General features: G+C 38.2%; 1 protein-coding gene and 1 non-coding gene across 7 annotated transcripts in view; both read left to right on the top strand.

The window, feature by feature from the left end:
* LOC125105380 (uncharacterized) overlaps positions 1-23,216 on the top strand; it is a 77,646-nt gene that overhangs the window by 26,290 nt on the left and 28,140 nt on the right. For 2 of the 6 annotated variants that reach the window (XM_047738824.1, XM_047738830.1), the window contains one exon: positions 534-635. Coding sequence is in view for 4 of the 6 variants with exons in the window: in XM_047738827.1 (XP_047594783.1) it covers positions 534-635; positions 1,369-1,397 (131 nt within the window). In the remaining 2 variants the exon portion in view is untranslated. Of the gene's footprint in view, positions 1-533; positions 636-1,368; positions 1,511-9,608; positions 9,743-10,191; positions 10,380-12,533; positions 12,671-14,264; positions 14,340-16,150; positions 16,265-23,216 lie in introns of those variants that run through there. The other 4 variants (XM_047738827.1, XM_047738826.1, XM_047738828.1 and 1 more) reach the window with 4 other exon arrangements.
* On the top strand, positions 859-951 carry LOC125105854 (small nucleolar RNA SNORD116). The gene has a single exon (XR_007129102.1). It is a non-coding gene; the product is annotated as a small nucleolar RNA SNORD116 (small nucleolar RNA).

The following is a 23,216-nucleotide window of genomic DNA, read 5'->3' on the forward strand; positions in this document are numbered from 1 at the left end:
GGCTCACCGATGCCGCTTCATGTCCCTGGGGTGTGCATCTCCTTGTCGGACCGAGTATGTGCTGGGTGCGTGGTGGGTCCCCCCGTGGGGGGAGGCTGGTTGGGGAGGTGCTCCCGCCGGGGTCATACCCCACGGGGGAAGGCGAGGTCACGCGGATGCCCCTGGTGCTCGCTGGGGATACGCCGCACGCGGGCCCTGTGTTCATTGCCTTAGGAGACTGGTGTTGCGGTACGTGGTCTAGGGACTCATTTCCATTAAAGGACACAGTGTGCGGGCTGTCCCACATCTCGAACCAACAGCCCGCCCCTCCCCCCCCACTTTCTCCCCTTCCTACCACCCTTTCCTCCATTTCCCCCCACGCCTGCACGCTTGGAGGCCTCAGTGTGTAGGCCTTGGTCCTCAGGCATGGGATCAGCCACCCCCCATCATAGGGAGAAGTAGAGCAGAGTGTCCCCACTGCGTGGCTCTGGTGTGGATGCCCACAGACGTGTCTCCGGGCTGAGGCCCTCCTTTCACCTCTCCCCTTGTCCTAGGTGGAGTTGGCTGGACATGGGCGTCAGTGACTATCGGCGAGTCCCATTTGCCTGATCCGCGATGCCCTGTCTGCGAGGCGAGGATGCCCCTGAAGAGGCAGGGTGTGTAGTCTGTGGTCACCTGGGAGTCGCCCGCATCTGCATTAAGGGTCTCGCCCCTGCCACCACATGCCCGTGTCTTTCCTGAGGCCTCCTTGGCTGAGGATGGCTTCCCTGGCCACCTGGCCTGGGCCTGGGTGTTCACAAGGGCCGACATGTCTGAACTCAGTGGCCATGTCAGGCTGGAGCCCGGTCCTTGTAACCTTCCATGTCCTGAGACGTGCTCGGATCGATGATGACTCCATACAAATGCATTCCTTGGAAATCTGAACAAAATGAGTGACGATCCCTACCGTCGTCCTCATCGGAACTGAGGTCCAGCACGTGGTTCCCCACCAGCAAGTCTGAGTGAGGGACCCAGGCCACCCGAGATTGTTGCCACTAACTTGGAGTGCTCATCATGTGGGGATGTCGCCCCTCTGGCCAGGGAACTGCTCCATGATGGAGGGAGACCGCCCCCTCCTGTAGCAGATGGCCAGTGGGGACCAGGGCTATCTGGGGTCAAAGGTCTGGCTTCTGCCATCGAGCCCAGGATGGTTTGCATGCGGGAGGTTGTCCGACCATGCCCCTGAGGCATTGAATCCTCCATATGTAGGCATCGGTCCTCAGGCCCGGCACCAGCCCCCCATCGTAGGGCGAGGTGGAGCAGATTGTCCCCTCTTCTAGCTGTGGCTTGTTCTCCCGCAGATGTGTTCACCTCACTGAGGAACTCCTGTCACTTCTCCCCATGTCCCAGGTGGTGTTGGCTGGACATGGGTGTCATAACCATCGGTGAGTCCCATTTGCCTGATTCTTGATCCCTGGCCTGCCTGGAGAGGATAGCCCTTTAGAGCCATGGGGTGCAGTTTGCAGTTATCTGAGAGTAGCCTGTGTCTGCGGTAAGTGGCTCGCCCCTTTCACCTCCTGCCCTGGTCATTCCTGTGGCCTTCTGTACCAAGGATCGCTCCCCTGGCCATGCTGTGGCCTAGCCATTTGTTTTCATGAGGACCGATGTGCATGAACTCAGTGGCTGTCCTAGGCTGGAGCCCTACCCTTTTCATGCCCCATGTCCTTAGATGTTCTCAGATTGGTGATGACTCCCTACAAATCTGAACAAAATGAGTGCCAGTCTCTACTGTCATCCGCATTGGAAATGAGTTCCAGCACGTGGTTTTGCACCCAGGCCACCCGAGAACATTGCTGCTAGCTCGGAGTGCTTGGCACATTGAGATGTCACCCCTCTGGCCAGGGAACATCTCCATGGCAAAGGAAGACCTGTCCCCTCCTGTAGTGGATGGGGCCTCTGCCCCTCCCTTGCCTTTTTGCCTTGTCTGTTCCAGGGCTGAGAGGTTTTGGATACAGGATGGGAGGAGGGCCCTGGTCCAGGCATGGGGCATGCTTCCTCCTTAGTTGCTCTGCGTCAGAGTTCACATGGCCCACCATGCTTGCTGGGCAGGCTCAGGGGGCTCCGGGCCTGGGCAAGGTCGGTGACTCTGATTGCATCCCCTGGGCGAGTGCATCCACCCTGTAGACTTTGGCCAGTGTGTAGGTTTACAGGGAGGTGGGAGGGAGTTCACAGGGCTGTGGCACATGGGGGCCCCGAGGAAGCCCTGGGTAGAGACTGAGGCAACTAGAACCATTGTCCCAAGAACAACCTGGCCTTGTGACATCAGGGTTTGTGTCTTGTGGATCCCCATGCTTGGGTTTTGGACAGGGGCCTGGAGGACTATCCACGGCTAGGGGTGGGGCAGGCTTCTTCATCTGTTGCATGGCAGAGACCACATGATATGCTGTTATGTTTCCTTGTGGTTGTCTAGTATGTTTAGTGTCATTTGGGTCTTGATCTTTTTGCATTTCTGTCTACCCTGCCTGGGATATGCCATCTTTTTAGAGTGTGTTTCTTTGCCTCTTATTTCATTGTCCCCTTTAAATATGTATCTTCTTTTTTTTTAATAAACATTTTTAAAATTTATTTTCAGAATAACAGTATTCATTGTTTTTGTACCACACCCAGTGCTCCATGCAATCTGTGCCCTCTCTAATACCCACCACCTGGTTCCCCCGACCTCCCACCTCTTCAAACCCTTCAGATTGTTTTTCAGAGTCCATAGTCTCTCATTGTTCACCTCCCCTTCCAATTTCCCCCAACTCCCTTCTCCTAACTCCCCATGTCCTCCATGCTATTTGTTATGCTCCACAAATAAGTGAAACCGTATGATAATTGACTCTCTCTGCTTGACTTATTTCACTCAGCATAATCTCTTTTTTTTTTTGAGTCTGCCTGTCATCTTCACTTGCTTAGATAGCATCACAATATAAATGATTTTTTTCAACTTTTTACTTACTAGTTATGTTATAGTATTTGTGTGATTTTTCTTTCTCTTATCTTCACACTTTGTACTGCAAAATTTTTTGTCTTTTTTTCTTTTCCATGTTTCCATATATGCTGTTTATTTTTTTTAGTTTTTAGAAATCATTAATTTTTTAGTGACTTAGACTTTTTTTGTTTCATTTTGCATTTCTCCTTAAGATAGTTTTATTTTTATGTGTGTATTCAGCTTTATTTTTACATCATATTATTGATCTCCAATAATTATATCTGTGAATCTTTAGCCAAATGATTTATTGTTATGAAATATTTATTTTCCTAAATATCTTGGTGTTGATATATCCCAGTCTTTTTTGGATTTGTTTTTTCCAGTGGAGTATACTGCACTGTGTTTGTCATATTAACTGTGCTTTTAAATGTTTTTTGTACAGTTCAGGTAGCCATGTTCCTTCAATTGCTAGTGTTCTTACAGAGCCACTTTTGATGATGACAATCTCATGGTTTTGTGGTCTTGTTCTTTCAAGTGTAGTTGTTTCAAATGTTACCTGAGGCTCTCTGTCCACATTTTATAAAATTTATATTTGGAGCAATATATTCAGTAACTTTTTTAGTTTCCATGGAAAGTAGTAGATTTTATTGAAGTCTATCTCTCTCTCTTTTTTAAAGATTTTATTTATTTAACACAGAGAGACACAGAGAGAGAGGGTATACAAGCAGGGGGAGAGGGAGAGGGAGAAGCAGGCCTCCCGACAAGCAGGGAGCCCAATGCAGGGCTTGATCACAGGACCCTGGGATCACGACTGGAGCCAAAGGCAGATGCTTAACCAACTGACCCACCCAGGCGCCCCTGAAGTATATCTCTTATATTTAGGTCACACAATGTGTCATGATTCACATTCCCATATGTAAGATATTAATATTCAGATATATGATTACTCATTATGAATTCAGGAAGCTTTATATAACCAATATATTATACTTTGATTAATTTCACTCATATTTAACTTTCTACATATATACATATCTATCCTTCTATTACTTTCCATAGTAAATTATTTATAAAATGTTAATGGAATTGAACTTTTCTCATTTGTTTTCCAAATATCTTTTTTTACTGAAATGTCAGATGAATAATTTTTGTTTTTGCTAGTGAAATCATATTTTTATGTTTATATTACCAATGTAGTTTTCTGTTTGACTTTCATTATGTTATCATGTTTCTAATGATGTCATATTGAGAATCTTAATTTATCACGTTATTTGTGAATGTTTTTAGGTTTGTGAATGTTTTTTTTTAAAAGATTTTATTTATTTATTTGACAGAGAGAAATCACAAGTAGGCAGAGAGGCAGGCAGAGAGAGAGGAGGAAGCAGGCTCCCTGCTGAGCAGAAAGCCCGATGTGGGGCTCGAACCCAGGACCTGGGATCATGACCTGAGCTTAACCCACTGAGCCACCCAGGCGCCCCGGTTTGTGAATGTTTTAGGTGAATGTTTTTCCAAGATTGGATAAAATCCATTGATTCATACTAAATTCTTTTAATACTTTCCTGTTTTGTCTACATGAATAATGAACCTATCTGGTGAGAATTTTATATCATTTTTAAAGTTTCTTCTTTTTTTTTAATACAAATCCTCCTTGTTGTCTGATGTTAGCTTTATTTTATTTCTACAGATCTTGTGGTTACAAAATAAATATGTTAATCATTACAAATTTTAAATCCTTGTGAGACTACTACATCATGATTTTTAATCTTTTTTTGGCATCTGCTGATTTTCTCTTCTTTTCCTATTGTACTGTGAGGCATTATAATCTATTCATGCCCTCTTTTTTAAAACTTCCAGTATTTTTGCTCTTTTCTTCTTAAAATATTTAAAAAATATCATAGTAAGTTAATTTATATAGTTAAATTTAATTGTATATATGCAGTGAATTTTACTGTCTTTTGCTTGGTTGACAAATGTATGATATGTATTTTTTACTATAGTTCAAGGTGGACAGAAGCGGGTTTCATAAGTTTATCCTTTGATGTATTACATAAAGGAACCCTTCTTATATAGTTCTGCCAAAATATCTTCAAATGCCAGTGGAAATTTTCACATCAGTAAGCATTTTGTCCTGAAAACACTGACATTTCTCTCAGGACATTGTGGCACTTCAATGACAATGAGACTCTGGCTATTCTAATCAGCAAGATTAGATCTGGATCATCAGTGATTCTGGTCTCCATGATCAAGTTAGTATGGTTCAGTGTCTCCTAGGGTGAGAAAATCCTGAGTGCTCAGTGTCTACCATGTATCTCATTCAGATGGTTGCTTCTATAAATGTTCCTGGATAAATTATGACTCCACAGATGGATCTTGTTGAAATACGAATGCAGTGAGTAACAAAAATAACTTCTATAAGCGAGGTCCAACCCATAGATCATGCTAAACAAAAATGTGAAGGGAAATTCAATTTGGTCCGCAAGTGCTACAAAAAAAAAAAAAAAAAGTACTGTGGTATTTGAAAAATAACATGCTGGCATGTGCTAGAGGAAATAAACTCTAGAAAGGTCTATATAACCAATTGCAGAATGTTACTACAACTTTTGGCTGCCAGTATCTACAAGTCTACAAGACAAGTATCTATAAGTCATAAATAGATCCTGTGGGATCACTACTTAAATGATAAGTTCTGTGAGAAATATCTGTGCCTACCTTTGATCTATTTATATGTTTGAGTTGCCAGAATCTTCTGAGTCATGATCAGTGTCTCTAGTGTGACTGGATTATTAAAATCCAAAGATACTATTAAATTTTATTTATCATTTTCTAGTTAGTGGAACAATTGTGTTTAAATTGAAAAGTAGATACCTTATGTACAATCTTCATTTTAATTTTAATTTTAATTAACTATTCCAAATTTTAATTTGCTTCATATTTTAATTTCCCAGTCACTAGGGATGATTGGAATAGTTGTTTACACATGTTTTCTTTTTTTTGTATACCTGAGCAAGAAATTTCATATACTTTCAAGTGATGGCCTCAACTACATGCCAGATTAAACATTTTTAGATGTGAGATGATTATATTTAAAATTATTGGATTCTTACAGGAATTTCATTGGCCACTTTCATATATCATCAATGGGTTTCTAATGTGTTTAGAGAGACACCCTAGTTATAATACATGATTTTGCATGAGCGTGCTGGGAAATTTTTGAGAAAAATATCTTAGAAGCAATTATTTCCGTACTACTTTGATCAAAATTTGAGCATAGTCATTCTTGTCATCAGATGGTCCAATGACTATCCATTATGAATTCCTGTAACTTTTTATTCTAAATATTCCACTAGGAAAATTTTGTTTTGCAACTTCTCTATTTTCCTATGTAATTTGTAGACTGAGTGTATTATTAGAATTCCATGGACTTTCATCACTGCACCAATGAAGTGCTTATTTTGAAATGCTCCCTTATCTGGAAAGGAAAGAAACAATTGACCCCTGATACAACACACAATTTATAGTAAATTTATGTATCTCTCTTATTATTTTTTAAAGATTTATTTATTTATTTATTTGACAGACAGAGATCGCAGGTAGGCAGAGAGGCAGGCAGAGAGAGGAAGGGAAGCAGACTCCCCACTGAGCAGAGAGCCCGATGTGGCACTCGATCCCAGGACCCTGGGATCATGACCTGAGGCGAAGGCAGAGGCTTTAACCCACTGAGCCACCCAGGCGCCCCTCTCTTATTATTTTTTAAGTAATCAAAAATTTAATTTAGTGGACAGTTCATACAAACTATTATTAGCATTAATAATCCATTGGGTTATGTGAGACTTCAGTCTCCCTTATTTTTCATATTTAATTCTTTCCCCTACTTCAAATAATCAGAAATATCCTAGAGGTATAATAAATTAGTATATTTTTACATAAAGGTACATAGTAAGTCCTGTCTTTTGCCATTTTGGCAGATGGTCATATATACCTTTTAGATTTCCACATTTACAATTTTACCACAGGCAAAAGTGGACCAAAAACTGGGTTTCATATAGGTGGTTTATTCCTTCTCCTTGATGTATGACATGAAGAAAAGTATTGAGAATAATTCTGCCTCCCATGTTAAGGGCCATTAGGAATTCTAACATCAGTAAGCATTTTGTCCTGAAAGTGCTGACATACCTCTTAGTGAATTGTAACACTCCAATAAAACTGGCTATGCTAGTCAGCCATGAGGCCGGGTCAGCATTTCCCAGGTTGATAGAATCCTGATTGCTCTAGTGTCTGTCACATCTCTCTTTCTAAATATCTATTTTATAAATATGCCTCTATCAGTAAAGTCTTCAAAAATGGGTCTTATAGAAATCTGAACAAAATGAGTAACAAATCACTTCTATAATCTGAACTCCAGGATAGGGACCATGCAAGGCATACACTCTGGAGAATTCAGTTGATGAGGTAGTAGTACCAACAGAGTATTTGAAAGCTAACCAGAATGCATAAATTAAGGGAAAGTAATTATATAGTTGTCTACAAGTATCTAATTGTTGGGGAAAATGGCAACATTTTATTTGCTGCATGGGTAGCATCTATGTACTCATAGTAAACAGACCATGGATAACCAACTCATGAATAATGAACTCAATGGAAAATGGCTGTACATACCCTTAAGTCATTCATGCTATTTTCTTAGATGACTCTTCTGAATGAGGAGCAGTATATTGAGATCTATTAGAGAACCTATTTGAAAGAACTTATGGGTCTCATTTGTCCTTTTTCTTAAGTAGAACAAATGAATGATGATTTTAGAGTTGTTTTTATTCCTGTGAATGTTTTAGAATGCATTCTAATTAGATTGGTGATATAGTCATGGGAAGTGGAATAGCTTTTTTTTTTTTCTTCTTATCATCCAAGGGGCAATTTTCTAGACATTAGAGTAAAGGATTCAGGTAGATAGTACATGAAACATTTTTTAAATAATAAAATAAATAAATTTCTCATTCTTGGTATTCAAGATATATTTCACTGGCTGATATTTCTTCAGCTGATTTTATAAGTATTTAAAGGTGGATTATAGTCATAATGGATGACACTAAGGGGGATAATTGGGGAAATTTTGACACCAGTGTCTTCCAAATAAAAGATGACTTTCTATGCTACGCTGTTTCAAGGAGTGAGTATAATTTTCTTGTCAGATAGGTTGTCTCATGCGTATCTATATATTCAATTCCTTGGAACATGTTAATTATAGATATTTAATTAGGAAGGTTTCCTTTTCAATGCTTCCCCCAAGCATTATTGTTTGGAAATTACATTGAAATTGCCTGAAATTGTTCTTTCCACACCACTGGAAATGTTAATGTTGTTACTTTTACAAATATCCCTTTCTAGAAATGCCCAGAACACTGATTTCCAAAGATAACATTACAACTTTTTGTGGCTTTTTAAAAAGTTTAATTTCTTTTCAGTGTAACAAATTTCATTGTTTAAGTACCACACCCAGTACACCATGCAATACGTGCCCTCCATAATACCCACCACCAAGCTCACCCAACCTCCCACCCTCCTCCCTTTCAAAACCCTCAGATTGTTTTTCAGAGTCCATAGTTCGTCATGGTTCATCACCCCCTCCAGTTTCTCTCAACTCCCTTCTCCTCTCCATCCCTCCATGTCCTCCGTGTTATCCCTTATGCTCCACAAATAAGTGAAACCATATGATAATTGACTCTCTCTGCTTGACTTATTTCACTCAGAATAATCTCTTCCAGTCCCATCCATGTTGATACAAAAGCTGGGTATTCATCCTTTCTGATGGAGGCATAATACTCCATAATGTGCATGGACCACATCTTCCTTATCCATTCATCCATTGAAGGGCATCTTGGCTCTTTCCACAGTTTGGCAACTGTGGCCATTGCTGCTATAAACATTGGGGTACAGATGGCCCTTCTTTTTACTACATCTGTTTCTTTGGGGTAAATACCCAGTAGTGCAATTGCAGGGTCATAGGGAAGCTCAATTTTTAATTTCTTGAGGAATCTCCACACTGTTCTCCAAAGTGGCTGCACCAACTTGCATTCCCACCAGCAGTGTAAGAGGGTTCCCTTTTTTCCACATCCTCTCCAACACAGGTTGTTTCCTGTCTTGCTAATTTTGGCCATTCTAACTGGTATACGGAGGTATCTCAATGTGGTTTTAATTTGAATCTCCCTGATGGGTTGTGATGAGGAACATTTTTTAATGTGTCTGATAACCATTTGTATATCTTCTCAACTTTGAATAAATTTATTTTTCATGGATCACTCATTTATTTTTTTAAATTTTTATTTAAATTCTGGTTAGTTAACATCAGTGTAATATCAGTTTCGGCTGTACAATATAGTGATTCAACAGTTTCATACAACACCTGTTGCTCATCACAGCAAGTGCACACCTTTTTTTAACTAGTTAATAATTGTTTTTGCAAAAGTTCTGTGAAACTAACCAGGGTGAAGTTTAATAATTTTTGGAGTCATCTGGGGCTTCTGTCTTGCTTATTTCCAGGAATAATATCAGAAAAAATCCTAGTAAAGTAGCAAATTAGTATATTTTATATGCAGGTAAATAAGGAACCATTCAGTCTTTTCCATGGTTGACAAATGGACATGTATACTTCTCATATTTTCTTATTTTTACTCTACTTTCACAGGCCAATGGAAACTAAAATCTTGGTTTATTATGAATAAAAAAATGATCCCTTCCTCTTGAAATGTGAAAAAGAAGAAAATATTGGGAAAAATCATCCCATCTCATCCTCAAGAGCCAATAGGAATTCTACTGCCAGTAAGCATTTTGTCCTGAAGATACTGACATTTCTCTTAAGACACTATAACACTTCTATTACAGTAAGACTCTGGCTGTGCTAGTCAGCCATGAACCAGATCATTAACTGTGATGACTGGTCTCCATGAATAAAAACTATGGTTTAGTATGTCCCAGGGTAGAGTAATCAGGAGTGCTCAATGTCTGCCACATATGTCAGAATCAAGTTTTTTTTTTTTTTTTTAATGTGTCTGGATTTTTTATTCTTATTGAAGTCCAAACATAATTAGTGAAAAAGTTGCTTCTGTGAACTAAGGTCGAGCACAAGAGATCATGCTAGGCAAAATGTGGAGGGAGTTTCAGTTTGGTCAGCTGGTATGACCAATAGGAAATATAGTAATTGAATTCTACCCTGATTGCATATATTAACAGTACTGAATTATACAAGGATCTTTCAATTTCTAATTTAGGAACAACATGGCAACTCTTTGCTGGCAGCCTCCATACATTCATAATAACCAGACCCTGGAGAACCAACATGTGAGGAGACAGACAAATAGTAAATGATTATGCCTACCTTTGAGCCATTCACACATTTCTCTTACAAGCCAAAATCTTTAGAGTGAAGAGCAATTGACAGATCTACTAGATCATCAAGGTAAAGGATATGAGTCTTTACTTATTTATCTCTTAAGTAAAAGAAATATGGAAGTTGAAGAGTAATTTCCATTTGTCAAAACATTTTAATTTCCTTGCTGATAAGGTCACAAGAATTAGATTATTCTTTTTCCCCCTGTCTCCCAATCAGAAATGTTCTAGACATTTGAGCTATGGACTCAAGTAGACGCTGCACTAAACATTTTTAATTATAAATTGTTTGCATTTTCAATCTTGGTGTTTTGGGTAGATTTTATTGCCTAATATTAATATTTTGTTAGTGAATTTCATATTTAGTGTTGAAAGGGAGATCCTAGTTTTAGTGCCCAGTGCTGATGGAGGCCATCTGGGGAAACTTTGGAACAAAGGTCTTGTGATCTTCGACACTACCCTGTTTCAATTAGTGAGCGTATTTTTTCTTGTTATTTAGAGAGTCAGGTGAATATATATGGTTTATTTTTTATAACTTGTTGCTAGTAAACTTTCAATTATAGTGGTTTTGTTTGTCAACTTCCCTAATTTCCCAGTATATTTTATAGATTATAAATGATAATTGAAATTGGCGATAAAATTTCTACCACTGCTCCAATGAACTGCTGATTTTGTCATTGTTACTACTTCTCTTCTATGAGAATAAGCAGAACAGTGTACTCCAGAGTAACTTTACAATTTTTAATTAAATTTAGTATTTATTATAATTTAGGTTATTTCTTGTTTATTGTTGGCAAACAAGATTACAGATTAACTTTGGAGTCTTTTAATCCAAAAATGTGAAGCCTATTTTTTCTGGGTTATCTGAGGCTTCTGTGTATATTTCCCTCAGGATTTATATGCTTTCTCTTTTAAATTACATCAGCAGGGCCTACTTGAAAAATAGTATTATGATATAGTTATGCATGGTAAAACTCTTGTGTTATGAATGATACCAGTGGACATGTATACTTCTTATCTTTCCATAATTTTATTCTATGTTAACTTCAGCATGGGTATATAACTTGGTTTCATATAAAAGCTTTTGTTTCTTTTCTTTTTTTAATGTACAGCTTTTATTAAATTTCTTTTCAGCATAACAGAATTCATTGTTTTTGCACCACACCCAGTGCTCCATGTCATATGTGCCCTCCATAATACCCACCACCTGGCTCCCCCAACTTCACACCTCCTGCCCCTTCAAAACCCTCAGATTGTTTTTCAGAATCCATAGTCTCTCATGGTTCACCTCCCCTTCCAATTTCCCTCAACTCCCTTCTCCTCTCCATCTCCCCATGTCCTCCGTGTTATCCCTTATGCTCCACAAATAAGTGAAACCATATGATACTTGACTCTCTCTGCTTGACTTATTTCACTCAGCATAATCTCTTCCAGTCCTGTCCATGTTGATAAAAAAAGCTGGGTATTCATCCTTTCTGATGGAGGCATAATACTCCATAGTGTATCATGTACTCCATACATGATCTTTCTATGTATCTAGACCACATCTTCCTTATCCATTCATCCTTTGAAGGGCATTTTGGTTCTTTCCACAGTTTAGTGACTGTGGCCATTGCTGCTATGAACATTGGGGTACAGATGGCCCTTCTTTTCACTACATCTGTTTCTTTGGGGTAAATACCCAGTAGTGCAATTGCAGGGTCATAGGGAAGCTCAATTTTTAATTTCTTGAGGAATCTCCACACTGTTCTGTTCTCCAAAGTGACTGCACCAACTTGCATTCCCACCAGCAGTGTAAGAGGGTTCCCCTTTCTCCACATCCTCTCCAACACATGCTGTTTCCTATCTTGCTAATTTTGGCCATTCTAGCTGGTATAGGGTGGTATCTCAATGTGGTTTTAATTTGAATCTCCCTGATGGCTAGTGATGAGGAACATTTTTCATGTGTCTGATAGCCATTTGTATGTCTTCATTGGAGAAATGTCTCTTCATATCTTCTGCCCATTTTTTGATATGATTATCTGTTTTGTGTGTGTTGAGTTTGAGAAGTTCTTTATAGATCCTGGATATCAACCTTTTGTCTGCACTGTCATTTGCAAATATTTTCTCCCATTCCTTGGGTTGCCCTTTGTTTTGTTGACTGTTTCCTTTGCTGTGCAGAAGATTTTGATCTTGATGAAGTCCCAAAAGTTCATTTTCAATTTTGTTTCCTTTGCCTTTGGAGACATATCTTGAAAGAAGTTGCTGTGTCTTATATCGAAGAGGTTACTGCCTATGTTTCTTTTGAGACATGAAATGAAGGAAAGTTTTGGGAGGAATTCTGTATCCCATCCTCAAGGGCCAGTGGGAATTTTCATGGTGGTAAGCATTTTTTTTTTTTTTCTGAAGGTACTGTCATTCCTCTCAGGGAATTATAACCTCTACTGATACAATTTTGGCTAAGCTCGTCAGTAATGAGGCTAGATCCTTGACTGTAGTGGCAAGTCTCCATAACTGAATAGTATGGTTCAGTGTGTCCTAGGGAAACAGAATCCTGAGTGTTCAGTGTCTGCCATATATCTCAGGATTAAAATCCCTTTTGCAAATGTGCTTAGATGAATGATGGCTTCACAAATAAGTCTTGCTGAAATCTGAATAAAATGAGTGACAAAAATCACTTCTATAAGCTGAGATCCAGCACAGGGAGCATGGTAGTAGGCAAAAAAATGTGAAAGAGAATTCAATTTGGTCAGCAAGTGGTACCAAATCAGGTACTTGCCTGATAGCCTTCATACACCCACAGTAAGCAGTGTATGCAAAAACATGAGTAGTGAATACTGGGAAATGGCTGTGTCTAGTCTTGAGCCATTTACACCATTTTCTCAGTCACAGTCATTTGTGAGAATCAACATATTTAGGTCTTATTATATAGTCAGTCAGAAATAAATTATTCATTTTTTTGCTTGCCATTTATCTCTTAAATATAATATGAGGAAGTTGAAGAGTAAGCAGATCATGTTTATTGGATGATCTTACTATGTTTTAATTTGCTTTTTAGGCTAGTTTCAAGAATAGAACTTCTTTTTTCTTTTTTCTCCTCACTCAGGGAGAAATTTTCTAGATAGGTGATGGCAGATTAAATTAGATATTTCACTAAACATTTTTTTTAAAGATTTTATTTATTTATTTGACAGAGAGAGATCATAAGTAGACGGAGAGGCAGGCAGAGAGAGAGAGAGAGGGAAGCAGGCTTCTCGCCGAGCAGAGAGCCCGATGCGGGACTCGATCCCAGGACCCTGGGATCACGACCTGAGCCGAAGGCAGCGGCTTAACCAACTGAGCCACCCAGGGGTCCCTTTCACTAAACATTTTAACATGAAAAGATTAAATTTCCAAATCTTGGAATTTTATGTTGACATCATTGCCTAACATTCATATTCCATCAGTGGGTTTATGTGTATAAAGATAAGTTATAATTTTAGTGAGTAATGCTTGGGAGGTGGGCTTTGGGTCAGCTTTGAGACCAAAGTTTTAGAAAATTTGATTTTCTATACTACTTTTTCCCTGAGAAAAGAATAATTTTTCTAGTTATGTAGATGGTCAAGGGAACATCTTTGATTCCTTAATTATCTATTATCAGTAAACATTCAACTGGGAAGACTTTGTTTCACAAATTTTTAAATTTCCTGTGTTTTTGTGGAATGTGATTTTTTTGAATTGCATAGACTACTCATCACCATAACAAAGAAGTGCTGATTTTGTCATTTTTATCAGTTCCTTTTCTCTGAGGTGGACCAAAACAATGGATTCCAAGGGTAACAACCAATTTTAAATCAGTATACTTTTATGGCTTATTTTAAAATATTTTTCTGTAGTCAAATAGATAATTGGTTTTGTGAAGTATCTGTTAATCTAAGCAATGTGAGTTATTATTTATCTGGTGAAATGTGAAATATTTTGTCTCTTTTATTTTCAGGATTTTTATGACTTCTCTCTTTGAATAATAGCAGAAACATCCTAGTAAAGTAATATGAGTTCATTTGATAGGAAGGTATATTATAATCTCTTCTGTATTATGCATGTTTGACAAATGGACATCACATCTTTCCATATTTTACTCTATTTCAAAGGTTGACATGAACCACTATCTGGGTCTCATATGAATTTATTCCTTGAGAATTCCATTGGGGGGTGTCCCTGATGGCTCAGTTATGCATCTGTGTTTGGCTCAGGTCATGATCCTGGAGTCCCAGGTTCGATCATGTCCCACATCAGGATTCTTGCTCAGTGGAGAATCTGCTTCTTACCTTCCCTCTGCCCCTCACATGCTGCTTCTCTTTCTCTCACTCTCTCTCTCTCTCTCTGTCAAATAAATAAATAAAATCTTTTTAAAAAGAGAATTCCATTAGGAATTCTAACATCAGTAAAAATTTTGTCCTGAAAATACTGGGATACTCTAACATTCATATGATAGTAAAATTCTGACTGTACTAATCAGTTGTAAGGCTGTCATTGACTGTGATGACTAGTCTCCATGATTAAGTAGTACAGGTCTTGGGATACTCTAACATTCATATGATAGTAAAATTCTGACTGTACTAATCAGTTGTAAGGCTGTCATTGACTGTGATGACTAGTCTCCATGATTAAGTAGTACAGGTCAGTGTGTCACAGGGAGAGAGAATCTGGAGTGCTTAGTGTCTGTCACATATCTTAGGATCAGTATCCTTTTTATAAATGTGACTGGATCAATGAACTAAAAAATGGATTTCACTAAAATCTGAAAAAAAAAATGAGTGACAGAAACAATTCTGTGAGCTAAGGTCTGCCAAAGGACCATATGAGGCAAAAAATATGGATAAAGTTCAGTTAATGAGACCAGCTAGGTCTGTGGTATTTGAAACCTAAATTTATTGCATACATTAGGAGAAAAGGATTATACAGAGATCTATAAATATCTGATTTAGAAATGACATGGTAAGTCTTTGAGTGCTTGGCTGGCAGCATGCATACACTCATAATAATCAGACACTGGGGAACCTGCACATGAGTATTGAAACTGATGAGTCACATATTTGTCTACCCTTAAGCCATTCATATGATTTCCTTAGATGCTACAGTCTTGTGAGTGAGGCATAGTCCATTGAGGTCAAATAGATAATTCAAAAGATATTATAATTAATTAGTTGCCAATTGTTTTTTAGATAAAGGAAACATAATAGAAGCTGAACAATGGTTTGTATTTATGGGGATATCTCAATGTTTTAATTTGCTTATTAACCCAGTCACAATAATTCATACAACATTTTTTTCTTGTCACTCAAAGAGAAATTTTCTAGACATTTGAGTGATGGATTCAAGTATATACTGTATTAAATATTTTTTTTTAGAAGAGAGGGGGTGGGGGGTGGGCTAGCCAGGTAATGGGTATTAAGGAGGGCACATGTTGTGATGAGCACTGGGTGTTATACACAACTAATGAATCATTGAACACTACATCAAAAACTAATATTTCACTATCTGTTGGCTAACTGAACAAAATAAAAAAAAATAAAAATAAATATTTGTAACTGTGAAATTATTGCCAGTTACTTCCAAATCTTGGAATTTTATTGGTTAATATTGATATTCCTTCAGTCTTTTTACTTCTGTTTAAAGGAAGGTCTTTGGAGAAACTTTGACTAGGTCTTAAAACAAATTACTTTCTATACCATTCTATTCCATGGAGCAGGGTACATTTTATTCTTGTCATATACTGATCATTGAATGTATATGATTAATTGCTTATAAGCTTTTGTCAATAAACTTTGAATTTAAAAGTTTTTCTTCCTTAGCTCCTCTGATTGTCCCTGTGGTTTGTAGGTTGGGAGTAAGATGGCAGTTGCATGGAATTCTTGCCACTTCACCAAAGAATACTTGATTTTGTCACTTTTACCAACTCCCTTATCTGAGAAGAAATAATGATGCACTCTTAAGGTAATACCTAAATTTTTATGAACTTTTTCCTGGGTTATCTTTATTATTTGTTTAAGTAATCAAGAATTAATTAATATTGTATAGAGTCTGTCAATTTAAACACTGTGAGGCTTTAATAATCTAGATTCTTCAAGATTTTTGTTCATTTTTTTCTGGAATTTTTTCAGTTTCTCAGTCTTTCCATTAATGCCTAGTAATTACTGTTAGGCATAGAAATGATGGCAAGGTTATTTCTCATTGGTGTAGCAGTGTTCGTACCAAAAAGTGTGATTATCCAAATGCCATTAGTACTTAGCAGTGTATCTTTGTGAACACCACACTAAAAATAGAATTAGAAGTATTTTAATTTTAATTTAAGAGGGTTCAGTGTCTGAGTTTTCTGTATACTCTGAACCCCTCTCGTCTGTGTCATATGTATTGTGCCTGTGTGAGCCCTGCATGCATTGCTGTGACCACACTGTGTAATTAGGTGTAGCATAACCCTATGTGTCCTCTGCAAATTGCAATGTTCCTGAGCTCAAGCAGATTAAGTGCTGTAAGTAATTTTTAAACAACTGGCCTTTATTTCCCTATAATGGCTTTTTGTGATTTCGTCCTCTCCAAATCATTGGATCATCTTTGAGGATAAAATAATTCTGAGGTTGAGTTACTGGAAATATATGTGCATTGTTGTGATTGAAATTTTCACCAGACCAACATTTTCTTGGAACTTTAAGCATACTCAGATACTCTGGTTGCTCATTTAATTTGTATGGCAGAAAATGTTGGACAAAATTTGCTCTGATGGAGGCTAGAAATTAACACAATTAATATATTTTTGGAATATCATTAGAAACATCCTAGGATAGCAGTATATTAGGTTATTCAATAAGAGGCACATTATTGAACCCTCCTATCTTGTGCCTCTGGCAGACTAATGAACATATTTATTTCTCATCTTTCTATGTATTTACTCTATCCCCACAGGTCAATGAGGATAAAGCTCAGGTTTCACACAAAAATGTTTTTCCTTACCCTTGAGGTATGACACCATCCTCAAGGGCCAGTAGGAATGCTCAATAATTTTTAGTTAGCATTTGTCCCTAAAATATTGATCTTTCTTTTAGGGATTATGTAATACTCCAGTTATCATTAGGTACTCTATGATAGTCAGCTAGAAAACATGAATCATTAATGTTGGGGCTGGTCTCCATGACTGAATAGGGTCTGTTTCCCAGAGTAATGAATTCCAGAGTACTCAGTTTCTTTTGTTTTCTGAGGTACACCATATCCTATTTTAGGAACTTGTATGTATCAGTGGTGACTGTAATTGAGGTCATTGAAAAATCTGAAAAAAATAAGTTATGCAATTGTTTCTGTGAAATTGAGGTCCATCACAGATATCCATTGTAGAGAAAATATATATAAGAAGGAGATTTGTGTTTTCATTTGTGTGGTACCAGCAATAACTGCAGTATTAGAAAACCAAGGTGCTGATTTTTTAAAAGATTTCATTTATTTATTTGACAGAGAGATATGAGAGAGGTAATGCAAGCAGGGAGAGTGGGAGAATGAGAAGCAGGCTTCCCACTGAGCTGTGAGCCTGGTACAAGGCTTGATTCCAGGGCCCTGAGATCATGACCTGAGCCAAAGGCAGACACTTAATGCCTAAGCCACCCAGGTGCCCCATAAGCTGCTGAATTCTTAAGATGATGAAGTAGTAGGGGGATTCTATGCTTGCCTCATTCTTCAAACACAGCTAGATAGATATCAATCATTCTGAATAACCAATAAATTCATCTGAGGACTGAGAATGAACTGCATATATGGGGGAGGGGAATGGCCACATTGTGGAAGGTAGGAGCTGTGGAGAGTTGATTTGGGGGAGAAAAGAATTGCAGGTGCTGCAGAGGTGATGAAGCCCTGATCATAGAGAGAAGGGAGAGTGAGAGAGAGAAAGAGAGGAAGAAAGAGTGAGCACTGTATACAGGGAGTTGCACAAGAAAAACTCTTCCCGAAAAACACTTACTGAGAAAAGGAGAAGGGCTGACTGTCACAAGATTTTACAAGCAGTGGAGCTGAAAGTCTGAAGCTTTAGAAGTCTGCTATCACAAGAGTCATGCCTGACAGGCTTAGGAGTGCTCCTGTGGAGAAGGAGGGCAGAAGCCCAAGAGGAGACAGCATCTATGGATCCCCTAAGTCACACTAAAAGAGGCAGTGCATTTGGGAAATACAGCCCTCTATCAGGACAAAAAAGATGGCAGGCGTGATTAAGCAAATCTTTAATTAGCATATCAGCAGAGGCATCTCCTGAAGGCAGCTAACCTGGACACCATCTTTTTGCTGTGCTTTACCATAAACTCTGAGCCCCTATGTGGTCATGTGACTAATTTTCTGGGACAAATGGCACCAACCGCACCACAGCAAGACCCTAACTCAGAGGATCAGTGTGAGTATGAGTTGTGCTGGGTCACTAAAATTTGGAGTTTTGAAACCCAGCCATGTGGCTGAGATAAAACACAGAAGCACTGTGCTGCCAGACAGACAGCTAGCTCAGACACACACAGGGTGAAAGCAGGGTTCTGATGGAAACCAGGACACAGGAGGGGAAAGGATTTGCTCTTCTGTGAGGGCTTCCTGAATAGCTGCAGGTGTGAACTCCCCTCTCTGGGGACACGAGAGTGGGATGACAACCTTTCCCCCCAAATCTATCAGTACAGACATATTTTAGTGAACAGCATAGTACCCCCAGTGGAGGCTGGAGCTACTTAAACCAATGCCAGTCTCACTGTGCCCTGTGGATGCATCTTTTTTTTTAATTTAAATTTTAATTTAAGTTTATGTTTTAGAATGAGAGGGTTTTGGGTGAAGGGCAGAAGGAGAAGGAGAGAGAGAATCTTAAGCAGGTGCCACATCCAGCATAGAGCCAAAGCAGGGCTTGACCTCATGACCATGAAATCATGATGTAAGCCAAAAATCAAGAGTTGGTTGCTTAACCAACTAAGCCACCAAGGTGCCCCTGCAGGCCAATCCTTACTAGGTCAAGTCTGCCTGAGAATCAGGACAGTAGGTCCATCCCCCAGAAGACCTGCACAGCACAACCCCCCAGACACACACACACACACACACACACACACACACACACACACACACCAATTCTACTGGTCATGAAGTGCTGCAAATCTTCAGCTATAGGCAAAGTAGAATTTAGCCTTTTCTAACAAGAAGACCAAAACATACCCAATTAAAACTTACCACACAGATGACTAGGTCCAAACACGCCCCACTGAAGGCAACTTCCTGAAGCACAAGGCCTAGACAGAATATGGCCTCTTTTTAATATAGCCATTGCTTTCAAGAGCAAGAAACATAACAGGTTCCCTTAACATACAGAAGAAGGAGGTCTAGGCAAAATACCAGATGGAGAAATTTATCCCAAAACAAGGAACAAGAAGCAATCACAGCCAGTGTCTAATCAAAACAGAAGTAAGTAATATACATGAATGATAATTAAAAAAATAATAAAGATTGTAGCTGGGATACAAAAAACATAGAAGACTCTAGGAAGTCTTACTGCAGAGATAAAGGAACTAAAAACTAGTCAGGCCAAAATTTAAAAAATGTTATAACTGAGATGCAAAACCACCTGTATTGGCAAGGATGGGAGAAGTAGAGAAATTAGTCAGTGATATAGAATATAAAATTATGGAAAAATGAAGCTGAAAGGAAGAAAGAAAAATATTGCATCATGAATGTAGACTTAAGGAACCCGGTAAGTCCATAAAGAGTAATAACATTCGTATCACAGGAGTCCCAGAAGAGGGAAAAAGAGGGGCAGAAGGTTTATTTGAACAAATTATAGCTAAAAACTTCCTAATCTGGGGATAGAAACAGACATCCACATCCAGGAGGCACAGAGAATTACCATCAAATTCAACAAAAGCCAGCCATCAAGACAAATCACAGTAAAATTGGCAAAATACACAGAAAAGGAAAGAATACTGAAAGTAGCAAGGGGAAAATGTCTTTAACCTATAAGGGAAGACAAATGAGGTTTGCAGCATATCTGTCCACAGAAACGTGGCAAACTAGAAAAGAGTGGCATGATACATAAAATGAGCTGAATAAGAAAAATATGGAGCCAAGAATACTTTATCCAGCAAGGCTAACATTCAGAATAGAAAGAGAGATAGACTCTTAGCTATAGAGAATTAAGTGAGGATTGATGGTGGGAAGGTGGGTGGGGAAATGGGCTAAGTGGGTAATGGGCATTAAGGAAAACTCTTATAATAAATGCTGAGTCTTACACGTAATGATGAATCACTGGATTCTACTCCTGAAACTAATACTACACTGTGTGTTAACCAACTTGAATTTAAATACAAACTTGGGAGAAAATGAACATAAAGAAAAAGGAGAGATAAAGAGTTTCCCAGGCAAATAAAAACTAAAGTAGTTCCCAGACCAATAAACCAACCCTGCAAGAAATATTAAAGGGGGCCATTCAAATGTGAAAGAAAGATCAAAATCAACAAAGAAAGGAACAGAGAAAACCTCCAGAAACACCAATGTTACAGATAATACAATGGCACTAAGTACGTGTCTATCACTAATCATCCTAAATGTAAATGGACTAAATACTCCAATCAAAAGACATAGGGTGTCTGAATGGATAAAAGGATAAGACTCATCTATATATTGCTTACAAGAGACTCACTTTAGACCTAAAGAAACCTCCAGATTGAAAGTGAGAGGATGTAGAACCATCTATCATGCCAAAGGACATCAAAAGAAAGCCAGAGAAGCAATACTTACATTAGACAAGCTAGATTTTAAACCAAAGAATGTAATAGATGAAGAAGGACACTATATCATAATTAAGGGGTATATCCAACAAGAAGTTCTAGCAATTGTAAATATTAATGCTCCCAACTTAGGAGTAGCCAAATATATAAATCAATTAATAACAAACATAAAGAAACTCAATGACTTATTATGGTAATACTAGGGGACTGTAACACCCCACTTACAGCAATGGACAGATCATTTAAGCAGAATACCAACAATGAAGCAGAGGTACTTAACGGATATATCCAGAACATGTTATCCTAAAGCAGCAGAATATATATTCTTTACTAGGTCACATGCTACATTCTCCAGAGTAGAACACATACTGGGTCAAGTGCAAAAGGATGTATAAGTACAATAAGATTAAGGTCACACCATGCATATTTTCAGACCATATTTTCAGACCACAATGTTATGAAATTTGAAATCAATCCACTCCCCCCACACACAACAAAAAATAAAGTTGGAAAGACACAAATACATGGAGGTTAAAGAATAGCCTACTAAAGAATGAATGGGTTAACCAGGAAATTAAAGAAGTAATAAAAAATACATAGAAGCAAATGACAATGAAAACATGATAGTCCAAATTCTTTGGAATTCAAAGGGACATATGTAGCAATACAGGACTACCTGGTGGCCAGTTTGTTGAGCATCTGCCTTTGGCTCAGGTCATTATCCTAGGGTCCTGGGATCGAGGCCCACATTGGGCTCCGTGCTCAGCAGGGAGCTGGTTTCACCCTCTGTCTGTTCTGCCTCCAGCTCTCTGTGCTTCTGCTCTCTCTCTCTCTGACAAATAAATAAATAAATAAATAAAATCTTAAACAAACAAACAAACAAGTCTCAGATACACAACCTAACCTTACAACTGAGGGAACTAGAAGAGGAAGAGCAAATAAAACATAAAGACAACAGAAGAAGGGAAATAATAAAGATTAGAGCAGAAATAAATTACATGGAAACAAACAAGCTGTAGAATAGATCAACAAAACTAAGATCTTGGTCTTTGAAAGAATTAACAAAATTGATAAACTCCTAGCCACTTATCAAAAAGCAGAGAGAAGGGAACAAAATAAATAAAATCATTACTTTAGGAGAGATCATAACTAACACCATAGAAATACAAACAATTATAAGAGAATGTTATGAATAATCATATACCCATAAACTATAGGCAATCTGGAAGAAATGGATAAATTGTTAGAAACATGAAAACTACCAAAACCGAAACAGGAAGGAATAAGAAATTTGAACAGGCCCATAACCAGCAAAATATTGAATTAGTAATCAAAAATTTCCCAACAAACGAAAGTCCAGGAGCAGATGGTTTCCCAGGGGAATTCTACCAGACATTTAAAGATGAGTTAATACATTTTCTTCTCAATCTGTTCCAAAAAATTCAACTGGAAGGGAAGCTTCCAAACTCATTCTACAGGCCAGTATTACCTTGATTCCAAAACCCACAACAACCCCCGACTAAAAAGGAGAATTACAGACCAATATCCCTGATGAACACAGACTTAAAAATTCCCATTGAGATATGAGCAGATCTAATCCGAGAGTACATTAAAAGAATTATTCACCATGGTCAAGTGAGATTTATTCCTGTGCTTCAGGAGTGGTTCAATATCTGCAAATCAATCAGCATTATACACTACGTTAATAAAAGAATAAGAACATTATGATCATCTCAAAAGATGCATACAAACCATTTGATAAAATATAGCATCCATTCTTGATTAAAACCATCAACAAAGTAGGATAGAGGTAACGTACCTCAACATCATAAAGGCCTTATATGAAAAAACCACAGCTAATATCCTCACTGGAGAAATCTGAGAGCTTTGGTTCTAAGGTCATGTTGAAGAGAGAGATATCCTATTTAACATAGTACCGAAAGTCCTAGCCTCAGCAAAAAATACAACAAAAAGAAATAAAAAGCATTCAAATTAGTAAGGCAAAAGTAAAACTTTCACTATTCACAGAGGACATAATAGTCTATGTAGAAAACCTGAAAGACTCCGTCAAAAAAACTGTGAGAACTGATACAAAACTTCAGCTAAGTCTCAGGATATAAAATCAGTGTACAGAATTCAGTTGCATTTCTATACAGCAATAATGAAGC

This window comes from Lutra lutra, chromosome 7 (genome assembly GCF_902655055.1).
Source record: "Lutra lutra chromosome 7, mLutLut1.2, whole genome shotgun sequence".
NCBI classification, from domain to species: Eukaryota; Metazoa; Chordata; class Mammalia; order Carnivora; family Mustelidae; genus Lutra; species Lutra lutra.